At 28.7% G+C, this 23,964-nt stretch overlaps 2 protein-coding genes across 2 annotated transcripts; one reads left to right on the top strand and one right to left on the bottom strand.

Annotated features, from left to right (window-relative positions):
- Positions 1 to 13,522: 13,522 nt before the first annotated feature.
- On the top strand, positions 13,523 to 19,616 carry LOC109796561 (casein kinase II subunit alpha-2). Its single transcript, XM_020356227.3, has 10 exons — positions 13,523 to 13,849; positions 14,377 to 14,506; positions 15,363 to 15,557; positions 16,741 to 16,898; positions 18,111 to 18,201; positions 18,340 to 18,405; positions 18,676 to 18,758; positions 18,992 to 19,055; positions 19,168 to 19,236; positions 19,357 to 19,616. The coding sequence occupies exons 1-10, from the start codon at positions 13,602 to 13,604 to the stop codon at positions 19,414 to 19,416; spliced, it is 1,164 nt and encodes a 387-aa protein (XP_020211816.2). The 5' UTR covers positions 13,523 to 13,601; the 3' UTR covers positions 19,417 to 19,616.
- Positions 19,617 to 22,225: 2,609 nt separating this feature from the next.
- LOC109796564 (uncharacterized protein At2g23090) lies at positions 22,226 to 23,964 on the bottom strand. The gene is made up of 3 exons (XM_020356229.3): positions 23,769 to 23,964; positions 23,576 to 23,616; positions 22,226 to 22,585 (listed from the first exon to the last, which is right to left on the bottom strand). The coding sequence occupies exons 1-3, from the start codon at positions 23,842 to 23,844 to the stop codon at positions 22,466 to 22,468; spliced, it is 237 nt and encodes a 78-aa protein (XP_020211818.1). The 5' UTR covers positions 23,845 to 23,964; the 3' UTR covers positions 22,226 to 22,465.

Below are 23,964 nucleotides of genomic sequence, written 5' to 3'. Positions count from 1 at the left end.
ACTACACATAGCTTTTAGCATAATAAGTCACAACAAATTATCATATGTGTAAAATAAAATAAAAACTAAACACCAAAAAGTTAATACCCTCACTCTTATCAACATGAATTTGTCCCTCATTGCCAACACCTCGTCATCACCACATGTAATTTTGGATTTGGATTCGGATCCTCTGACTTTGAGATATCAAAGTTATGGTAACTTAACACATCTCAATCGTTGGATTTGTAATAATAGATCAGATTGTGACACGTGTACAAAATATATTTTAACTTAAATGTACACGTGTCACAATCTGATCTACTATTACAAATCTAATGGTTTAAATGTGTAAAGTTACCCTAACTTTCCCCTCCAAAGTCAGGGGATCTATTTCCCATGTAATTTTGGATTTTGCCCTCCTTTGCCCACAAAAAAGTTAATTATCAATAATGAATTATTAATAATATATGTGCGTGTGTGTGAGAGAGTGTATGTAAATGTCATTTTTTATAGAATGAGAATGTTAAATATCAAGTCTTAAATTGAAATAAATAACTTAGAATCAAAGTTGTAGTTACTTTCAAAATCTTGCCATAGCTATTTGTATATTAGTACCTACTCTTTGGCATGATATTATGTTTTTCCGTGCGTCAAATTCTTTATAATATGTTCCATGAATTTGTGATATAAGGATGTTATCTTCCTTTCAAGCCCAAGTTTTCATGATTCAAGAATGGTAATAATTAAATATGGGTGACTTTTATGAAAGGGAAATATAGTAAAGCCAGAAACATAAGTTTGATCTTGAGTTGCAAGCATATCTATTATTGCTCCTACCATTGGGTTTAATGTTCATACTAAATTGGCCAGGGAGTTATTTAATGAGAATTAAAGTTGTTAAAAGTGAGATTTTTATTTAATCTCTAATGATACTTGTATGTAATTTAATGAGAATGGAGAAAGTAAATATTAAGAAAATGATAAGTGCTAACTAAGATATTGGTACAACGTACTTTATAATGAATTGTTTTTGTTAAATGTATATTTTTGTTAAATGTATCATTTCATTTGTTTGTTATTTGTTTTAGGCTTTTTTTTTTTGTTACTTTGTTCTATTTAGTTTGTCTATGTAACACCTTTAACCCCAAATCGATTTTAATTAATATTTAATTTATAATGCAAAATTTAAAATATAAACACAATAAAAATAATATATTATAACTACAAAAAAAATTGCATTTAGCAACCACCAAAATCGGTCGCTAAATTGCTAAAATCGGTCGTTATTTGAATTAGCGGCCGAATTTAAGTAGTCGCAAAAATCCTAGTCGCAAAGTTATATAGCGACCAAAAAAATTTCGGTCGCTATTTAGCGACCAAAAATTTTGGTTTAGCGACCGAAAATTTCTGTCACAAAATGGTTGCAATGATTTTGGTCGCTGATGTGTATGGGAACCAAATTAGTGACCGAATAAATCGGTCGCTAAATCAGTCGCTAAAGATTTATTTTTTATTTTATTAAATTTTATAGACGTTGCAAATTCGGTCGCTACGAAATACTCATATTTGGCCTCTCAAGGATTCTATTTCACAATACTTCACTTTTCAGCATATTTTGTCCTTAATTACACAATTTTTGGGAAACTTCCCAGAAAGTCACTCATCCCTATATTACTCAAAGTCAAGCACGCTTAACTGTGGAGTTCTGATGAGATAAGCTACAGAAAAGCATATGCATATTGTCAGTATAGGTAGTACAAATTAATTCATTTAAGTCATTCTCAAATATATAATCTCATACTTATACTATCTTTGGATCCCTCTCATTTCGGTGTATCCGAACCGTTATAAAAATATAATAATATATTTAATAATTATATTACCAATAATAATAATTATATTATATTTAATTAATCTTTATTTATATATACTTACTTTTATAATTACCAATCTACTTATTTCTATTTAAAATTAATATTATGATACAATTTAAATTATCTATTATAAATTTAAAAGTTTAAATAATAATTTTTATATTTTAAAATAAGAAGGGTTATAATAACACTTGTATAACTTTTACTAAGTATTACATTGTTCAATAACTTTATATTAAATGTGAATTTTGTAAATCCAACCGTTAAATTGAAAGTTCATATCACTTTATATGTTTATATCACATATAAAGTTTTGTTAAAATTGAACAACAACTTGAAGGTAATAAAAGTGCTCATATTTTAATATATTTTGAAATGTATATATTACGTCAATTTTATTTTACAAGAATGAAGTATCAAATCATCTTGAATTCATATAAAATTTTGTATATATGATTTAAGAGTAAAAAACTTTCAATCTAACGGTTGAATTTATAAAATTCACATTTAATATAAAGTTATTGAGCGATGTAATACTTAGTAAAAGTTACACCTGTGTTATTATAACACTTCTCTTTTAAAATATTATTTTTATAAATTAAATTTTAACATTTTAAATAAATTATTAATTAACTTAATATATTTATTCATCTTAAATCTAAGATATAAAATTCAAAAAATATATTTATTCTTGTTTTATTTTCTAATTATCAACCATTAATAAAATACTAATTTAAAATCTTATCAAGTTATATCATAATATTTTCATATCAAGTTTAAAATCAGATATTAGTTATAAAATATGTTAACTTGTGTTGAAATTTTATTTCAACATGAAACTTTAAAATAAATGTGCGAATAAAAAAAACTCCGTTAAAAAAGTCACGTATTCTATTTGATAGAGAAAAAAGCAAGGAAACGTATTGTGATGTATTAAAAACTGATCAAAAAGAACCAGCGGGTGGTTTGCCCAATTAGTTAAGGGGGAAGACTTAAGATTTTCTCCATGTAAGTATGTGTGTGGATTCGAGCTCTACTGTCAATAATTTTAGCCTTTTTAAACAAAGGAGGTGTAATTGTAATAAAAAGGAGGTATATATATCATAAGTTAAATACTATGAACATCTATGAGTAAATTAAAATCGAAGGATAATAATTTTTTTAAATTACTAAAAAATATTTCATTTTATAATTATTTCACAAATTCTTACTAATTTTTGTATAATTCAATAGCTTTTAAACAATGAAACTAGCACGATTATATCAATTGAATTGAATGATTAAGCCTAACTTTTAAAATAACAATTGAAATAAAATAAGACTCATGAAAATAATTTCAAAATATATTAGGTAAATAATTTTTATATATAATAAAATTAAGGCTAAAAACCTATTTTGGTCCCTTATAATAATTGTTTGTTTCAATTTAGTCTCACTTTTACTTTTGGTCTCAATTTGGTCCCAAATAAGTTAATTGGTTTCAATTTGGGACTTCCATCCAAATTATTTAAACGGAGTTAACTGTTGGCCACGTGGATGCCACGTAGATGCATAAGTGGATGCCAAATTTTGTGAAAACACCTAGAACCAGAACGGGCCGTTCTAGTTTCGGAATAGGCCGTTCTGAATCCTAAACGGCCCGTTCCAGAACTCAAGACAATAAAATACTCTTTATTAATTTTATTAAAAAATATAATAATTTTAAAAAATATTTTTTTATGGTAAAAATTTTAAAATTACTTATTTTTATAAAATATAATTCTTATAAATAGAGTAATAACTTTTCCTTTTTCTCTTTCTGTCTGAAGAAATATTTAAGTGTCACTTTATAATTTTTTGCAACTTATTTAAAATTAGAGGAATAAAATGATAAAAATTAATAGGATAAACATAATAAAATTATTAATTTATTTTCTTTTAGTGTCCTCTAAATTTTTACATTCATTTAAAACAAAAATATTTTATATGTTAATTTGAATTAATTTAACGAAGTATTATATGATTTTTAATTTTTTAAAATTTTTTATAAATTTGATCTATACATGAAAAGCTTTTTAATTTAACAATTAAATTTTTAAAAATTTGATATAGAACATTAATTATTAAATAGAATAAATCTATTAAGACTTACTCTTGAAGTAAGTAAATTTTTTCTTCATTAAAAATGAAGATAATTTTACCACAAAATAAAAAATAATTAAAACAATAAAATAAAATATAAAAAAATATTAAAGTGTTTATTATATTAGATATAACAACATAATTAAAATATAATTAATGATATATATTTTATAAAATTATTAATATTTTATATATATATAAAAAAGAATGAAAAAAGTTTTAGTGTCTCCACTGTGATTAACTTAGATCTGTCCCTGCATGTGGTTGTGTGGTGAAATGTTAGTCATGTGTATCCTCTTCCTTTACTTCAGATTCTACCTCTTCAAGAACAGGTTGTTGTTGTTGGGGTACATCGTTAATGACTTCAAGGAAAAATATCATATCATTTCATCCTTTACTGCATAGTGTTAATTTGGTAGTAAGTGGTTCACTCCAATTTGAAATGAAATAAAATCTGCTACCATTGTCTTTAGTGATACATTGTATTGTCCTTAATGATACACTGTATAGCCTAACTGTTTAGCAATTAAAGTTATCAATTTCCATTGACAATATTACCAAATTCAGTGTTTGAAATGCTTTGTACCTTGGGTCTTTTTCCTTCCACAATTCACAATCGTGAACTATAATCATTGATCGTTTATGTTTAGTAGTCTGGAACCAGAACGACCCATTCTGGTTGTACATTTAGTGTGTTAATTTTGCACCTGGAACGGGCCGTTCCGGATGCAAAATTTACACACCAAGAGTGCACCCAGAACGATCCGTTCTGGTTTTAGAACGGGCCGTTCTGGTTCTAGGTGTTTTCAAAAAATTGGTATCTACGTGGCATCCACTTATGCATCTACATGACATCCACGTGACCAACAGTTAACTCCGTTTAAATAATTTAGACGGAAGTCCCAAATTGAAACTAATTAATTTATTAGGACCAAATTGAAACCAATTAATTTATTAGGGACCAAATTGAGACCAAAAATAAAAGTGAGACTAAATTGAAACACACAATTATTATAAGGGACTAAAATATTATTTTAGCCTAAAATTAAAGACAAGGATTAAAATAATCAATGGAGTTAATGTAATATTCATTTATAAATATTTAAATAAATTATAAGTAGCAAGGTATTATTTAATTGATGTTTAAAATAAAATATTTTATAATGTCTAAATGAATTGATTTTTAAGATAAACTATTATATACATATTTAATTAATATAATTTTAAAATATATATGTATAATTAGATATATTTTAAATAAATATTTTTATATTAAAAATTAATTTATCATTAAACAAAATAAAAATATTTCAAAATATGGTTGTTGTTGAATCAATTTTCCATGGTGGGATCATATTCATATATAATAATAGAATCATGTTTCCTCAAAGAAGCGATATCTACCTCAAAGTAGTACGAGTACAATCGAAGATAGATAGTATAACGTAATTTAAGTAATTGATCTCATGTGTTATTGGTGTATATATTTATATATATAATTTATTTTATATTTTTTATTTATTGAACTAATGGAAAATTAATTATATTTTATCAATTTTAGATTTGTTTGATAAATTTTTATTAATCCTTATATAAGCCAATTATTTTAAATTTAATGGAACTAACGTGTTTATATCAATTGAACTAGATGTTTAAGTCAATTTTAAAAATAACAATGAAAATAAAATAAGATTTATGAAAAGAAGTTTATTTATCTTAACAAAATTGGAAAGCACAATAAATTATATATTTTTATATTATCTAATAGTGTAATAAAATATTAAGCATGGTAAAAGAGAAATAAATTTCTCAAGAGAAAAATAAATAAATTTTCTAGATAAATTATTATTTAAATTAGTCTATTTTTTTTTAAAAAAAGATTCAATTAAAAAGATTATTGTTTAATTTTATTTTATAGCATCATGTTTCTCATTTTTTAATACATCATGATATATTAATTATCTGTTTTAAATTATATAATTTGTATTATTTTAAAAAAAAATTAATTTTATTGGGAGGGTATTGATTTTTATTTCTTATCATTAATATTTTTATCATTATAAAAATAATATTATATATTTTTATATTTGCTTTCATTTAAAAGAAATATATTTTTAAATTTTTTTAAAAAATTATATTTAGCAACCGATTTTAATTTGGTCGCTAAAATTATTATAAATAATAATATTTTTATTTTTTTAGCGACCAATTTTAATTTGGTCGCTAAAATTATTATAAATAGTACTATTTTTATTTTTTTAGCGACCGATTTTAATTTAGTCGCTAAAATTATTATAAATAATAATATTTTTATTTTTTAGCGACCGATTTTAATTTAGTTGCTAAAATTATTATAAATAATAATTTTATTTTTTATTTTTTTAGCGACCGATTTTAAGTTAGTCACTAAAATTATTATAAATAATAATATTTTTATTTTTTTAGTTACCGATTTTAATTTGATCGTTAAAATTATTATAAATAATAATATTTTTTTATTTTTTTAGTGACCGAAACCATTCTTTCACTATTTTAATCAATAATTATTATTTTAGCGACCGATTATTTGTAACTAAAAATTCGGTCACGAATTTGGTCGTTAAATAAAATTTGTAATCAAATCAGATTCGGTCGCTAAATATGTCGCTATTAGCGATGGAAAAAATCGATCGCTAATTTTGGTGGTTAAATTAACTTTTTTTTTTTAGTTAGATAAAGGGTCCACATCAAATTGTACTCATATCTTATTAAAATAAAAAAAATACATATAAAAATATAGTTTAAACACTCCAAAGACCTTTACAAAGTATTTCAAAAACTATAAAAGAACCTCTCTCCATGTTCATATGCAACACATCATTTTCACCTGCAAAAACAATTCAGGATATATAACACAATCAACAATAAAATAAGTCTCATCTTACATGATTGAAGTTTTTAATATTTCTTCAAACAAAGATGAAAGAAATAAATATCGTGGCTACTAGAACAAGCTCATATAGAGATATAAAAAATGATATAAATTTTGCTAAAAAAAGAATAACTATGATAATAATGTACACAGAAGACCATAATAATAACTATTATATTGTTTGGATAAAAAGAATAATTTTTACTAAGAATACAATTAACTTTTTACTAAGAATAAAATTAACATGAATCAAACATATAAATTAAAGAATATCATATATATATGCCTATATATTGCGATCATCATTATTTTATATCATGGAAAAGAACTCTAGTCCTTATTACAAAGTTGAGTTGACAAGGTATACCACTCTTTGCCTGTAAGTTTGACATATAGATATAATAAAGCAAACTTGGATGGATGAAATATCTTCTACCATACTCGAGAAAGTGGACATAACTTAGCTACAGAAAATAATTAAAGTATATCTGCAACATTATTTTCTTAGCAAGCCTATTAGACACCCATGGCAACATATTTGTTTCGGTCGCTATTTGATTGGTGAGAATGATACTTAAACATTTGAAGTAACAATATTGGAAACATTAATAAGGTATTGAGTTTCACAAAACTATAATACAAGATTCTTACAACTCATCAACACTTGGATGATAGATCTTATTAACAAGGCTTGTGAAAAAGATTTATTAGGATAAGTATCTGATAACTCAACTTTGACTTTCCACAGACCTTCATGGTAAAAACCTACAATAAGGCATCACAAGATGAATATAGAAGATTTAAATTTAAATAAAGTGCTCATATATAATTTCTTTTTGGACAACAAACTTGAATACACTAACAAGTAGAAAATGAAGAATTTATTATTTTTTTTTTTGAAGGGTATAATTTATTATTATTTTCTATTGAAATTAAGCTCAACTTTAATAGAGGCCTAAGTTAAACCACCGAATAAAAAACATACGACTTGTGACAAGAATATATCTATGGTCTTCTCCATTTCATAGTGCAATCAAGAAAGAAAAACTACTCTTAATTTTTCGGCAAACTCAAAGTACCATATAACATCACCTGATCTTGTCAAGCTTGCCATAAAACCTTTAAAATAATCACAATGAATTAATGTTAGTATCACAAGTAATACACTAATAGTAATTTTAGAAAAATGTACACAAAATTATAAAGTCGTTAAGAATATACTTAGAAAATTTCTCCCTTTATTTTAGGATATGTATTAATTCAAAATGCATTTTTTTCCTTGTTAACATATAAGCACCATATCTACTAATACATTTTATTTAATTCCATGCTCTAAAAGGTCTATAGGAAAAATAATTAATCGAAAAAATACAACAAAAAAAACAACTAATTGAAAGATACATAAAATCTTTGACCTCCTAAGGTAGAAAATCTACAAACTAACACATTAAGGCAGTGAAAAAGTAAGCTTACTCTTTTCATTTAAAAGATTATTTTGATCAAGGAAAAAAAAGATTTCACTTACTTCAAATATAGTCGAACAAGAAATAAAAGAGGTTAATTGATATTTCATCAAACTTGAATTTCATTAGATATTAGCATTTATAATTGATTGCAATTTTGTGAGTTCCTCATAATTATTTAGGATATCATACAATGAATAGAAAAAATCCTCCTAGTGATGAAAATATGAAAAATTAGACAAAAATTGTGTATTTTTTTAATGGTAAGCACGATAAAAAGAAGAAGAAAAAAAAACTACAACCACTCTTAGTATACCTCTCGAGTTATATAGGATGATGAATAGTGCATAAAGTCTCTAGGTTAACTTCAAGACCATGAGCCTGCACCTTAAAAGAAAAAAAAAAAAAACAACAACAACAACAAAAATTACTTAATTAATCCATAAATAAATAGTAGGCGTAAAAAATTACTTGCAAAACTTGAGAAAGTAAAAACAATGTTTACTATAAATTTTAATTAAAGAAGAAAGATGGTAAAAACAAAACCAACCCTATAATGATTGAAATGAAAAAATGTAAGTTATGGACTTGAGATAAAATAGAGAACAGGAAAAAGATGTTGCAAGAGTTCAAGTGGCTAGAGACGCATAAGTCAGTGAGACTGGCCAATAACTTTAATTTTGTATGGGATTTTTGGAGCATTGAAAATGAGGTAGGAGAAATGAGGATTGATTCTGAATCTCTTAGGAAAAGAAAGGTAGATTGGTTCGTAAAAACACTGACAGTCAACATCATTTTTCATTAGGGAGGTTTTTTTATTTTTGTGGACAAGGTTCTTTGATTGATTACAATGAAGGAAACGTGTGACAACAAAGGAAAGAGAACGTGTTGAGAGTGAAACAAGGAAAAGGAGTGAGAAAGATGAAACCTAAAAATTGGGGAATTTTAAGGAAATTAAATGTTGGAAGAAGAAAAAATTAACTACAGTTGACTTAAAATCACCATAAATTACATATGATTTCAATACAAATCATAGCTAATTAATGAGATTTATATGAACTTCAAGTAATAACATGCATTTTCAAATGTTGGTTAAACCTTCATTATTAAATTTTTGGTAAAATTAGTTTTTCTTATAACGTTACATAATTTGTATAATAATGTACTTGAGTGATCAGCTATGAGAATGTTACATAAAAAGTTATGTTTGTGTCACAAGCATTTCTCGATATAACAATAATGTATAATATCCTTTGATTTAAGGTCATTACAATTTCTACATGAAAAGTTTTATTTCTTTATACCAACTAACATCACTTGTAATAAGATGGTTATAAATCTATGTGACTAATTGCACAAGCTATGCAAAGGTTGCTAATGCTATAAGAGGTAATTTTAATCATGGTGGTATGCTCTTTCGCATGGATCTAATGGTGGAATGTTTCTACCATGATTATTTTTTATATGTAATTTCCAACATTATATTCATAAGATCCCAATATGTTATATATTTATTAATTATTCTATATTTTTTTTTTATTTTAGCCTTCCTTCTTAATTAACCCTTTCAATTCTCATTTATTCAAGTCCCAAGACAATAAGTGTCAATCAAGAAAAATTACCAAGACTATGTTTGACATAACACAATCTTTCTATCTCCAAGTATTGGTTAGTTTTTCAAGTTTTTATTTCTTTTCCTAGCATGGTTGTGTGTACTTAAGCACGCCTATGTTAGAATTTTCACTCTCACATAAAAATAAAAATAAAAAGAAGAAGAAACACAATTGTGGCTTAGCCTAACATAGTTATGGTTCACTCAACATGACTAAACCCATCTTGAGCATAGTCGTGGTCCCTCCTCAACACGACGATGTTTACTTAAGCATGCTCATGCTCTTAGAACAAAGTTCCCAAACAATGTGAACATGGCTTCCAAAAGCACATCTTTAATAGCTCAACTCACTTTAATTAAGAATCTTGCATGTTTCATAAGGTTTAATATACATAACTGATTCGCTCAAAGATACTACATACTAAGAGTGTAAATAGGTTAAGTTGGGTTGGGTTTGAACTACTTTTGTACCCAACCCAATTAAACGTAATTGAGTTGGATTGAATTAAGTTTGTAAACTTTTCTTAAGTTGCCCATCCTGACTACAATCAAATTAGGTCAAGTCAGATCATTGATTGAACAATAAAAATAAATATATTTTAAAATTTGAAACAAATAAAAAATAGAAAAAAAAATACTTAATTCAAATTTCAATACATAATTCAAAGTACAAACAACATTACAAATATCACAAATATCCTAAACAAGAAAACATTATGTCACTAATGTAACAAATTTTGAATTGCATAACAAGTAGAATTAAATTATTCCTCTTACTTTATGCCTTCTTTAATTGTGGTACCCTAACATGTCCAATTCAACAATATAATATTAACACCAATTCAACCCAAATTATCAAATATAAGGCGAAAGATCATCAAAGCAATCAAATAAAAACAATTCATTACAATGTAATTCAACACAACTTTGGAGTATTCAAAACCTCTCTAAGAATCATATATTTCAAAACCTACCAAGTTTAGAGACAATCTCATTACCCATAATTTCAAATCATACACATGGCGAATTATAACTCATTTCTCTTTACCTTTGTGATGTTTTTTTTTGTTAAAAGGGTGTGAGTCACACTCTAAAACTTGCACCTTGGATAGCCTTTCCACAACACATCTCTTAAAAGTCAAAAGAAATAAAAAAGTTATATTGAATTGTTTTACCGATTTCTTCCTTAACCCTAACAACTTAAGTGATGGATTTGGCTCCTAAAATCAAAGTTCATTTCTTAACTTTAGATCGATTATTAATAAATGAAAATACCTTTGAAGTCCATAAATAACTCGACTTTTTAGTCCTCCTCTATTCTTTTAAAGTGTGTTTGACAAGATATTTAAAAAATTGTGAGTTTCTTTGACCAATTTATAAGTTAATTTGATCAAAACAATTTATTTCTATAAGTTAATTAAAGTAGTTTATAACTTATAAATTTTTAATTTTTTTCTTTCATTTTTACCCTCATTAATTTACTTGAAATCTTTCTTCATTTTTTTAAATTTAGAATCATTTTGTCTATATGTTATTCTCTCATTCTTATTATCAAATAAATAATATCTCATTTTACAGTAATCAACTAACTTATTAACTAATTTTACTAAACAGTTTTAACTCAATTGATTAACTTATAAATTTTTTAAACTTTTTCTCAATTCCAAACTTAATTCCAAACTTAATAGTTATAAGTTCTCAATTAACTTATAAATTAGTTTTATCAAACACTCATAGTCAAATTTAAGAGAAACTTAAATCCTAATTTGACATGAATGGTGCTATCAAAAAATGTCGTGATTTTGAATTAGATAATTTTTAATTATATATATATATATATAATTAAGTGTTTTTTCAATTTTTTTTTATAAATTTATAATTAAATACATATTATATATAAATTAACATGTGATAAACCTACAACATTAACTACAATAAACTAACCCTTGTGTTGACTCTGTTTTTAACGTGTGAAGTTGCTATCAAGTTTTCATGCACACAATATATTTTATGCCATATTTTCTTAATGTGTTGATACAAAAGTCGATGTGTCATGGATATAATATGATTCCATAACTTAGGCATGTTTAGAATTTATCAATTCTAGATAAATAATTATTTTTTAAAGTTAAAACAGGATTATTTGTTTAAAATAAGTTAAATCACAATTTAAAGTTGTTCTGATTGGTGTGGTTTTTTTGGTTACATGTTCTGATTGTTGTATAGCATAACATACTATTTTTCTATTCAAAATTAAACTGTATAAATATATATTCAATTATATTTTTGATCTTTTATTTTTTAGATTTATTTTAATCTTTATATTTTTAAGATGTTCATTTTAATTCTTTATTTTGAAATTTAAATTTATTTAATCTTTTTAAAATAATGATTATTTTTAATTTTGATATATACTTTTGAATTTAAAATTTATCTCATTATATTTATTTATATAAAAAAATTATATTTTATGAATAATTAAAAAATAATATAAAGTTAAATTTTTAAGATTATTTTTTATTTTTTTTTAATTTTTATACAATTTTCATTATATATATATATATATATATATATATAACCTTTTAGTTTGAATTTTTTGAATAGAATAGTTTTTATATAAGTGGATTCAAATAAATAGATTTTAAATTTTAAATTTGATTCAAAATCGTTAAAATTAAAAATAATTATTATTTTTTAAAAGATTAAATATGTCTAAATTTAGAAAATAAAAAATTAAAATAAATATTTTAAAACATAAAAGATGACAATAAATCTAAAATAAAGAACTTAAAAATATAATTTGGTGTACAAATATGTTCCGGCCAAGGGTTTTTTCCTAGATCGTGCCTCCGAGTCAGAGCATTCAAAAGTGTCATCTGCCGTCTTAGCTCTAGGGTTTTAGGTTTTATGCTTTTCTGTTCATGGGCCTCCTGGGCCTTGTGAGCGCGAGGATTTTCATAACGGTTTTCCTTGGGAATATTTGATTATCAAAGATAGGCTTTTCATCCTTGATTCTCGGACCAGTCCAAGAGGTGAGACCCACTCGGACTTTGGCCGATCATTACAATGGCCGAGTACAACTTGGCCGATCTCTCCATGGTCGAGTACACCCTGGCCGATCACCATGGCCGATCTCTCCATGGCCGAGCACATCCTGGCTGATCTCACCATGCCGAGTACACCTGGCCGACCTCTCTATGGCCGATCTCTCCATGGCCGAGCACACCCTGGCCGAGTACACCCTGGCCGAGCTCGTCCAGAAGGTGGGTGAGATCGCAGTCCGACCGAGAAGACCCATATTCAAGAATCATCAGATCAAAACCTGTAAAGGGTATCAGATCGGGATCTGACCGAGACGGTAGAAAATATATTACATGATGTTGTATATATCTAATCTAAACCATGATAGATGTGTTGGTGTATTCTACGCACTCAAAACCGCTTAACGGATACCCAAGTCTGAAAGTTTTATTGAGTTGGTTTGTCGTTGGAAACAGAGAAGAAGATGATGACGTGGCCAGTTCAGGAAGCAAAATGATATTCTCAAACCTCAAACCATTCCAGAAAAAGTTACCCTAAACCCGGACCAAGTATTATTGGTTTGACTTATAAATAAAATAGACAAAAATGTAAAAAGTATGAGTAATTATTATTATTGCTATGTTAAATATGCACACGAACCTCCAGCACTACTTCTGCGCCTCTTGCTAGTGTGCACCCTTGTGGCCTTGCGTGCGCCGGTTGCGCAACCCCCTATCGTGCGCATCCCCAGCCAGATCTCGGGTTCCAATCGCGAAGGCATGTCGAAGGCTCGTGTCTACACCGATGTCAACGTTCTTCGCCCCAAAGAGTACTGGGACTACGAGTCTCTCACCGTTCAATGGGGGTAATCTTATTCCCAACCCTATCCATTTCTTTTTCTTTCCCCACCTTTCTCTTAAGCCTCCATTATACTCAATTCACAATCAATACACAATTCAACCCTTTTAGGTTTCCAACCCAGTCTTCGCCCCCCCAACTTTCCTACATGTTGTTTTTTTACTTTCATTTTTACTCCATTTTCAATACCTAGAGGTTCAACTATTGTGTCGCATTCTTTTCAAATTTCCATATCTAACGAGGTATGCCTAATGATGCTGTTTCTGTTATCAATTGATTCGATCTCTTGTTGCTATGTTCCGTCTGTGGTATGAACACAGTAGCTTATCGACTATGGAGAATCACCTCCACCTTGTGATTTGAAATTGGTTGATGGCATTTATTCGCTGGATTCTGATGTTAACAACTTGTGAATGTTTGTGATTTTACTGACCAAGGTTCATCAGTATGTTATGTATTTAGGTCTAATTGTTATGAAGCTTTACATGTTTTTTTTCAACTGTTATTGATGAATGCTATGTGTGCTCTTTTCAGTGATCAAGATGATTATGAGGTTGTGCGGAAAGTGGGAAGGGGGAAGTATAGTGAGGTTTTTGAAGGCATAAATGTTAATAGCAATGAGCGCTGTATAATCAAGATTCTCAAGCCTGTCAAGAAAAAGAAGGTGAAATTTTGTTTTTACATTGATGTTTGTTTTCAACCTTTGGGACCTAGACTATGAAATATGGATAAAGCCAACCAGGGGTACTTCTTCAGAACTATTCTCCTAAAATTTGTTGGAGAGTAATTTACGCCTAGTTTCTACTTACTCCTCACCATTTTCTTGTGAGCTATTGGATAACAATTGGACCACTCTGCACAATCTCCCTAACACAGTTGTGCACCAATTAATTTTAAAATAATAATAAAAAACTTAAATTTCATCATAAGAAGACATAATATAATCATTTTTTTAACATGAAGATGTTGAAGAATATAAAAGACTGGCATATAACATGATTGGTGAAAATGATATCATGTTTCATTATCTAATTAATATAATATTATCTGATTCTGGTATCATCTTATTGGACTATACTTGATGAAAAAAATGTTTGGAAGTTATGGTTTAAAATGAGAAGAAATGCTTCAAAGTTCAAACTAGTTGACCTATGTTGAAAAAAGATGCTTAATTCTGTTTCCCCCTAAAATATTGGAGGTGGGCTTGAAGCATGTATGAACTTCTTGTTTGAAAAAAAACAGTACGCAGCTTTGAATCATTTAGGGCATGAACAACTACAGCTTTGATTCCAATGTTTTGAGTAGGAACTACACATAGCTCCTCACTTTTTTGGACTCAGTGATATATCTTCTATTTCTTGAGAACCTCTTGTGGATAGACTAAGTGATTGAAGTCTTGTTTTATGTTTAATTTTGTTTTTATAATTTTTGTTATGGTGTTTCACGTACTATAATAACATTCAATTATGAGATTTTTTACTTACCTTCTGGTTTCTGAGATCTTCACCATCATATTGCAGATTAAAAGAGAGATAAAAATACTTCAAAACCTTTGTGGGGGCCCAAATGTTGTCAAGCTTCTTGATATTGTCAGAGATCAACACTCTAAAACTCCTAGCTTAATATTTGAGTATGTCAACAGTACAGATTTTAAAGTTTTGTATCCAACCTTGACTGATTATGACATACGCTATTACATATATGAGCTTCTTAAGGTAATGTGATCCTTCAATCTCATGGTATACCTAGACTGATACTCTCTGTGTCTTCTCCATTGTGAATATATTTTTCCTTAAACGTAATTGGAGTATCTTTGTCTTGGATTAGGCTTATATCAATTTTACATCTGGTTCATGTATATTGGCTTTTGCTTATGCATCATGGAAATTAAACTATTACTTCATATCATGGTAGTTATTATCGCATGAATCTCGATACGATTTATGTGATTCAATACAATATAGAGGGAAAACGATGTGTATCATTTTTGTTCTTGAATTGCCCATTCAATCGTGCAAGAATCACGATCTGTATTTGAATTGCATGATTCTGGTTTGAAATGGGTAGCTTTATGAGGCCAGTTTGAGTCGTGTCACTATGCTGCTCCTCCATGGCTGACATGATACTGTTTCAAAAATGGGTAGCTTTTCTGAGGCCAGTAGGAGTTGTGGCACTTTGCTGCTCCTCTGTTGTGCCTGGCTATTGCATCTGATGCAACACGTCTGGCTGCCAAAATCATGGAAAATGATATCAGAGTGGGCAAGTTGTGCCACACGATATTTCTGCTCGTGGGTGTGCTTATGCTTAAATGGATATTCACAACCCGAACCCCAACAACAGTGTTTTGTATTTACTTTTTTTAACTTAAGAATTTTTGTATTTTTTTAGTTATAACACATACCGTTTTTAACCTTCAGTTTTAAATATTGATCTGATACGTAAGATTTGTCTAATATCAAGTAAAAAGTATTTGATCAATAATTTAGTTTATTTCAATATCTTTATAAAACGTAATAAATAAATTCTTATAGTTTTTCAAATACAAACATTTAATTAATATATAATAAATATAATAGCAGAATATTTATTATAAATTTTAATATTATTCTATTATAATGATTTTTAATAGAACTCATGTATCTCATGCTCCTAGGGTTATGTTTTTTAGATGTTGATTGTGAATGTGTTTTAATATATCTTTAATTCTTTATTAATTCTATATGCTTGTTTTATTATTGATCATGAATCTGACAATTCACGATACAATTCGATTCAATTTTAAAAAATGGGACTTCTGATTCAAAATTTGAATCCAAATTTAACTACCATGCTTCACATGTGCATAATTGTGTGAAGAACCTTTTCTTGTTACATGAATGTTTTAGTTTTGATTTGCAGGCCTTAGATTACTGCCATTCTCAAGGAATAATGCATAGAGATGTTAAGCCTCATAATGTTATGATAGATCACGAATTACGAAAACTTCGCTTGATAGATTGGGGTCTTGCTGAATTTTATCATCCTGGAAAGGAATACAATGTTCGTGTGGCTTCAAGGTAAATGTTCTGTGACCAATTGGTCTCAACTCTTTCTAGTAAAATCAAAGAAAGTTGTATGCAATGGATGAGTCTGAATATATTAGTATATAAGACAAGGCATGTTTACTTTATTTAAGTATGAAATTTAGTACGAATGTGTTATTGGAATTGTTGCTTGCCAAGTATGCATACATATTTTATGTTCCAACCACAGTGCATACAATTTGTGCTTTTGGGAGTGTTAGAATAGCTTGTTAAGAAAGCTTCTTAATATTTTTATCTTTTGTCTGTACAGTTTGATTGTATATAGGCTCTGATGTGATGCCTTAGGTTTTTAGCCTTTGTATATACCTTTGTTTAGACTATACACACACACAGATCAGTGGTTATACACACTGATTTTTCTCCCTCTCAAACTTAAGTGTCTTAAATTCAAGTAGTCTCATTTTTTAAACTAATAGCCTGTTCTTTCATAAGCTTATAATCTACTTTCTTCCCAATCATGCATTATAGAATGAATACTTGTAGAAGATTAATGTGTAACTGTTTTATCAGAAGCCAGACATGAAGTAGTTCATATATTTTTGTTGACACTGAAGCAGATTGGTCTTAATAGTGCAGTCCTGTAGCAGGCTAATGCACAATGTGCCATAGTGGCCATATTTTTCAGATTTGTTAGATAAACCCAATTTCCTCATTTAATCACAGTTCCTACTAAGAAAATTAAAGAGATATTGACTGTATTATCCTAGCTGAAGATATTAAAAACTCAACAATCAGTCATTTGTTGCCATGTGTGAACAATGTTTAGGCAGAAGGGTTAAGCAAAGGCAATGGGGGGTTCCAAAAATTCTTGGATGGGGCTGCATGATCTGAGTTTATGATGCTAGTTTGCTGGTATTCTCAACTTTACCAACTATGCCCCTTTGTTTTTTCCAGCCAAAATGTACCCAAGTCCATTTGTCTGGTCATGTAAATTTCTGTCAACTCACATTAGTAACATTTTTCAGGTGCCTAATCTTCCACATGGTTTATAATCATATAGGCATTCTCAGCTTCCTTCTAGGCCAGAAATAATTTGCTTATATTTATTGGCTAGATATAAACTGACAGAGGAAAAATGATCATTTCAATTTTCCTAGACTTGCAATATTGCTGTGAGCTTGAGTTTTGGAAGTTTTCAAGTGACACTGCCAAAATAATGTCATGTGCTATGCTTTTATTTCTCAGATACTTTAAGGGCCCTGAACTTCTAGTTGATTTGCAAGACTATGACTACTCATTAGACATGTGGAGTCTTGGCTGCATGTTTGCTGGAATGGTGAGAATTACTGCTATAGGCCACTACTTACTGGATATATGTGACATACCTTTGGCATTATTTAATAGGAAGTCTAATTTTCAATCTACATGTGCAAAATCGTGAAATTATGGGTTATGATCCTTTTACTTCATGTAGATATTTCGCAAGGAACCTTTCTTTTACGGTCACGACAACCATGATCAGCTTGTCAAAATAGCTAAGGTAACAGTCATAGTAGTTCATTAATGTATAAAAATTGCAAAATTATGATGTTGATGCTGTGCAAGTTAATCTTGATTTTAGTTTTTGACTGCAATCTCTTATCTTTTATTAAATGAGGATAATTAAGTATGCCTAAATTATTCCGTGTGTTGCATGCTAAAAGTTTGAATTCTAGACGACTTACCCCCTCTTGTTGACCTTTTATAGAGATACATATTCTTTCCAGATCTGCAGGAATCTTATTCTTTTATTTTTGTATGTGATCCGCAGGTGCTTGGGACTGATGAACTGAATGCATATCTGAACAAGTATCATTTGGAGCTTGATCCTCAACTTGATGCACTAGTTGGAAGGTATCATCTTCCATTTGATTTTCTACATATTTCATGGAAAATTGGTTTAGTGAATTCATAAATTTTTGTCTCTAATATCTTCCATGGCAATGAAATAGTGCCTCTCTCTCTCTCTAAAACTCTCTTAGAAGTTTACTGCTTTTATTTTGATTTTATCTCTTCATGATAGATGTATGAAAAATTATTGCTGTTTTTACACATCCTTTTTAATATTACGATATTGCCTTTTGCAGGCACAGTCGCAAGCCTTGGTCTAAATTTATCAATGCAGATAATCAACATCTTGTGTCTCCAGAGGTAATTTAATCCATGTTCTAGTATGGCAGTGAGACCTAACGAATTAGATTATACTTTGATTTAACAATTCCTCGTTATGGTTTTTAATTATTTCAATATATTGGGCATGCAGGCAATTGATTTTCTTGATAAGCTCCTTCGATATGATCACCAGGACAGGCTAACGGCAAGAGAAGCGATGGTAATAATAAAAGTCTCATTAATTTACCGTAACATTATTATTTTATTGTGTAAGTAGCTTAATCTGTACTATTTTATAATCTTTTGATTTAACAATTTTTTCCTTAATGTGTTCCCGTAGGCACATCCATATTTCTCTCAAGTAAGGGCAGCTGAAAGTAGCAGAATGAGGACACAGTAACAAATCATCTGTGGATCCATAAACCTGAGTTCATATATGTGGGATTGTTTTATAATACCCTAACATTGCCTTCTGTTAAGTATAGTTTGTTAGTTTTGTTGTGGAATGTAACAATATCTTGTTCCAGTTGAATAATTAGTCTGTTGTTGAAAATTCAAATTTTATCTTAAAAAAGTTGCGATTATAAATTCTAACTTTAAGCATATGTTTAGTTTTTATTAATGTTCAAAGAACTTAAATAAAATTTTGATTATAAACTCTTCTAAATACGAAATAAGCTAATTTAAATATACATCGAGAATTTTCCCTCTACACCGGCATTTTCTTGAATACAACATTGCCCATTGATTTATCCTTTCCATAAAGATTTTGCAAGTTGTGTGTGTAGAGGTAATCATTTTTTATTCTCCCAATTTTCATCCGACTTTTAAGACAAAATTAATTTAGAATTAGACTCAATTGAAAAATAAACGAAAGAATATCAGTTCAGTGTTTTTCTTGAACAGATATTAGGAATTAGGAGTCTTCCAACTAAAAATGGAACATGTTCTTATTCCTTACTAAATTCGTTTGCTGTCAATGATGTTTTTAGGAAATAGATGGCATGTACCTTTTTAATAGGAGATTATTTCTCTCATTATGAATGAAGGGTCAGGTACATGTTTGTCATCTTTGGCTTCACACATGAAACACCTGTTGTCTGATTCCTGATCAGGTATAAATGCCAAACATATATAGAAGTGTTCAATTTATTGTATCATGAAAATGCCTTGAGTGTTCAATCTTATTTAGATACTGTTGTAATGTCACTAGGCAGGGGCATCGAGGCGGGTATGATCAATGCGGAAGAAAGTGAGGCAGGTTAAATGCTGGACCTGTTTGACAACATGCTCAAGATTTTGACTTTGGATCACTGTCTTCGGTTTTTTTCCAAAAAAAAAAAAAAAAAAAAACTCAAATAAATTAAAATTTTGATTCCTTATTTTGGATTCAATTTGATCCAGTATGTTCAAAAAGTTTTGTTCCGATCTCTTTAAGTATAACTGTTAGATCAAATTGGTCATTTGCTAATTTATCATATTAATTTGGTCAATTTAATGACATGTAATAAGCAGTTAGAATGTTATGTCAATCAAAATTAATATTTAATACAGAAAATTGACAAAAGGATTAATTTAACTAATAAAATCACCTTTAAGGAACCAAAGTATGACTTAAAATAAAATGAGAGACCAACTTTTATTTAAGCTTAAAAAACAATTTATTAAATAAAAAATTATTTATCAAATATAGGTGATTTTTGTCAGGTAAGATTGTCACATAACATTCTTATACATGAGACGTCTTAGTGAAACATCATTGGTGTTAGATTTTAAAAACATGGATCATCCATGACATGTCACTTACATAAAAAAAAATGACAGATGATAGCTATACGCAATTAATAACATTAATATGTTAAATGCATCAAATGTATTTAATGAGATTTTTTAGAATAGTCCTGTTGTATGATACACAATAAATAAATCCAATATAATGAGGTTTTATTTAGCACATGTCATTTACTCTGAATGAGTTACATATGCAAAGACCATCCAATGTCACAAGGAGAAAAGAAAAAATTATCTGTCCAATGACCATGAGCCAACATGTGTTTGGCATGTGAATATATTAAAAAATATAATAATTTATGTATAAGTCATATTGCATAACAAGATTGCTGAAGATGAGAAACACATACTATTAATTTCGAATAAGATAACAAAGATAAATGACATGAACTATCGAAGAATCTAATAGTTATCATCATAATTTCACTGTAATTTATATTTAAAAAATAGCATATCTTTGTGACACTTCATGTCTTGATGGAACATATTTATCACACATTGAGAACTTGAGAATAATGGAAATTAATTTGTTATATTTTAAATAATTTATCATTATGTATTTTTCATTTATATAATCTCTTTGCTTTAACAATAAGTATTTTTAGACATTAAAATAATTAAATATGGGTTTATTTTTTTTTATAAATATGAAATATTATTTCATGTTTATTCAAAAATAATATTTGTATCAATATTAAATTAATATATAATTATAATAATTATTTTAATATTTTAAGTTATTATGAAATGATGTACAAGTAGAACAAAATATAAAAATTTGAATAGCTTACGAGATCCAATTGTTGGAATAAAACAAGTAAAAAATTGATGTGAATCGCTGAGGAGTGATCTAGTACTAGAATTCCGATTTCTCACAACAAAAGCTATAATTTTTTTTAATAAAAAGCCTCACCAAGATCGGGGTTAGGGCAGCGGACCTTTAAACAGCACAGTAAAATTTGCTCTTTTGGTTAATATACATCAACTTGTGTAATTTAACACTTTTTTAATAATAAAAAAAAAACTCTAGCTTATAAGCAACTACGATTGTAGTTGCTCCAAAGAAGCAAATGAGATTTCTAAGTTTGAATACATTTCTATTGAAAGAGGATACCTGGATCATAACAGCATAATGGCCAAAGTTTCATGAAAATGTGAAGATGAGATCAAGTACTACTCAAAGAAATTGGGAACATATGAAATTCTCGTTTTGATAATTTGAGAATAAAGCATACAACGGCACCGTAAGGACATCAAATTTTACTGTCTCCAAGTGATAATTTTGCCACAGGACTAGAGAGAGATGGTTGGGAAATGTGATCAGCTACGGAAAAAAAATTTGGATGGTGTTTAAGGTCTGGAGCATCCAGGCTTGTGCAAGCTGTAAGTATTCAGAGTCAAATACTGTAATCCGGTGATTCTGTAAGAAACTTAATATTGACACTAACGATCATTCATAAGTTACAATTCGACAACAAAGAGAAAATTAACACAGTTTCTCACACTTAAATCAATGGAAAAACGTAGTAATTATCCCCTCTCGTCTCTCCCAACCCACAAGACACAGACAGACATATTCGATATAAAAGAAATTGAAGATCTCTGTGATATATTGTTAGAAAAGGCCATAATGATATCAAGTCTCCACATGCACTCGTTCACTTTTGAAGATGAGGAAAACAAGCATAGACATCAGATTTAGGGTGTTTGGCTTCAGCATGCTCCCTGCACTTCACTTCTGATGTGGTGCACATAAATGTTTGCATGCACACCTTGCACTGCAATCATCAATCACAAAATCATATTCAGATAAGGGTTCCATTCTGCTGAGTCACTACAGTAATGCAATGAGAGAGAAAGAGTTCTCCCTTATAGGAGATCATCTATAGATTAAGATATCACACATCTATAATCAAGTCTTCAAATGTACAAACATTTTGACATTATTGTGATGGAACATCATTCAAGTGTGTATACGTCTTCCAAGACAGATTGAAAGAAAACAATTATTGGGTTGACACAATGTAGTAAACAGTTTATGCATTGGACAAATAGAAACAAATTGGCCAAATTAGAAAAATTTGCCAAACTAATTGCATTTTTTTTATCGGTAGGAAAGATTACAATGATGACAACATATTTCAAACCTAAGACTTAGATCATGCTAATCCCACCTCACCACAGTGATTCAACCAATTGCATTTGAATATATACTTAAGTCTAACAAAGAATCAATCACTCAGTTATAAGCAAATGTTAGTAGCCAAACAATCTTTGATGAATTTCATAAATACCAATTGATAAATAGCCTAATTAAATGTTAGGATGAAAGACAACAGTGCTGCCTGCCTAAAAGGAAAGAAATAAATGACTTCAGGCAAAGCATTTATGCATTAACAGTGCTGCCTCGCATGATGCCTGATCTCAGGTTTGGACTTTTCATAATTTCCAAAGGTTCTATTTTCGAGCCACATATTATTAACATGGGGTAGTAAACTTGTGATATAACACAAAAATAACAAGCATAAAACAGCCCTGAGCCCAAGGAAAAGAGTAACCAAGCAAAAAACATATTACTCTTTTATTTAGCAGTAAAAAAATTGCTGAAATTATTGGTTCGTTATAAAAAAAGGATAAAAATCACCATGACATTTAGATTAAACCACAAAAATCTTGATTAAAGAATCCATGTTTAAATTCGGGTTATACGAAAGGGAAAAAAACAAATAGATAAAAAGGGTACATGAGAGGCTGCACCAGAATTTTACCTGGATATTCATGGCTTTCTTGTTTGTTTCCAGCTGGCTTCCTGCACATACCAAACAATTATTAAAATCAATAACTGCATCAGATCTAACATATGAAGCCCCAATTATTTTGAAGAAAATATTTGTTTAAAATAAATTAAATTTAATTTAATTTAGTCGTAAAAGTTTAGGGTTTGAAAAGAGAAAGGATTACCCTTAGCTGCGGCCTTCTGCTTCTCGAGGTTCTTCTCGCGAGCCATCTTTGCCTTTTGACCATTGCCTCCTCCCATGACTGATGTGGCGCTGCGAGAGACCCAAAAACAAAAACCCTAACTTTTCTCAGAGTGGCTGCTGAATATATGGGACTCACACTCTGCACACGCAATTCTTTTATTCATTATTTGTGGATT

This window comes from Cajanus cajan, chromosome 5, assembly GCF_000230855.2.
Source record: "Cajanus cajan strain Asha chromosome 5, NIPB_CcT2T_4, whole genome shotgun sequence".
Classification (NCBI taxonomy): Eukaryota; Viridiplantae; Streptophyta; class Magnoliopsida; order Fabales; family Fabaceae; genus Cajanus; species Cajanus cajan.
This window is presented reverse-complemented; position numbering and strand designations above follow the sequence as displayed.

Bases quoted from the DNA above. Each gene is read 5' to 3' on its own strand.
- LOC109796561 (XM_020356227.3), top strand. From the start codon at position 13,602: ATGAGTAATTATTATTATTGCTATGTTAAATATGCACACGAACCTCCA. The intron at 16,899-18,110 runs GTAAATGTTCTG...TTTATTTCTCAG, and splicing joins AATGTTCGTGTGGCTTCAAG to ATACTTTAAGGGCCCTGAAC. The intron at 18,406-18,675 runs GTAACAGTCATA...TGTGATCCGCAG, and splicing joins AGCTTGTCAAAATAGCTAAG to GTGCTTGGGACTGATGAACT.
- LOC109796564 (XM_020356229.3), bottom strand. From the start codon at position 23,844: ATGGGAGGAGGCAATGGTCAAAAGGCAAAGATGGCTCGCGAGAAGAAC. The intron at 23,617-23,768 runs GTAATCCTTTCT...TGGTATGTGCAG, and splicing joins GCAGAAGGCCGCAGCTAAGG to GAAGCCAGCTGGAAACAAAC. The intron at 22,586-23,575 runs GTAAAATTCTGG...TGATGATTGCAG, and splicing joins AGAAAGCCATGAATATCCAG to TGCAAGGTGTGCATGCAAAC.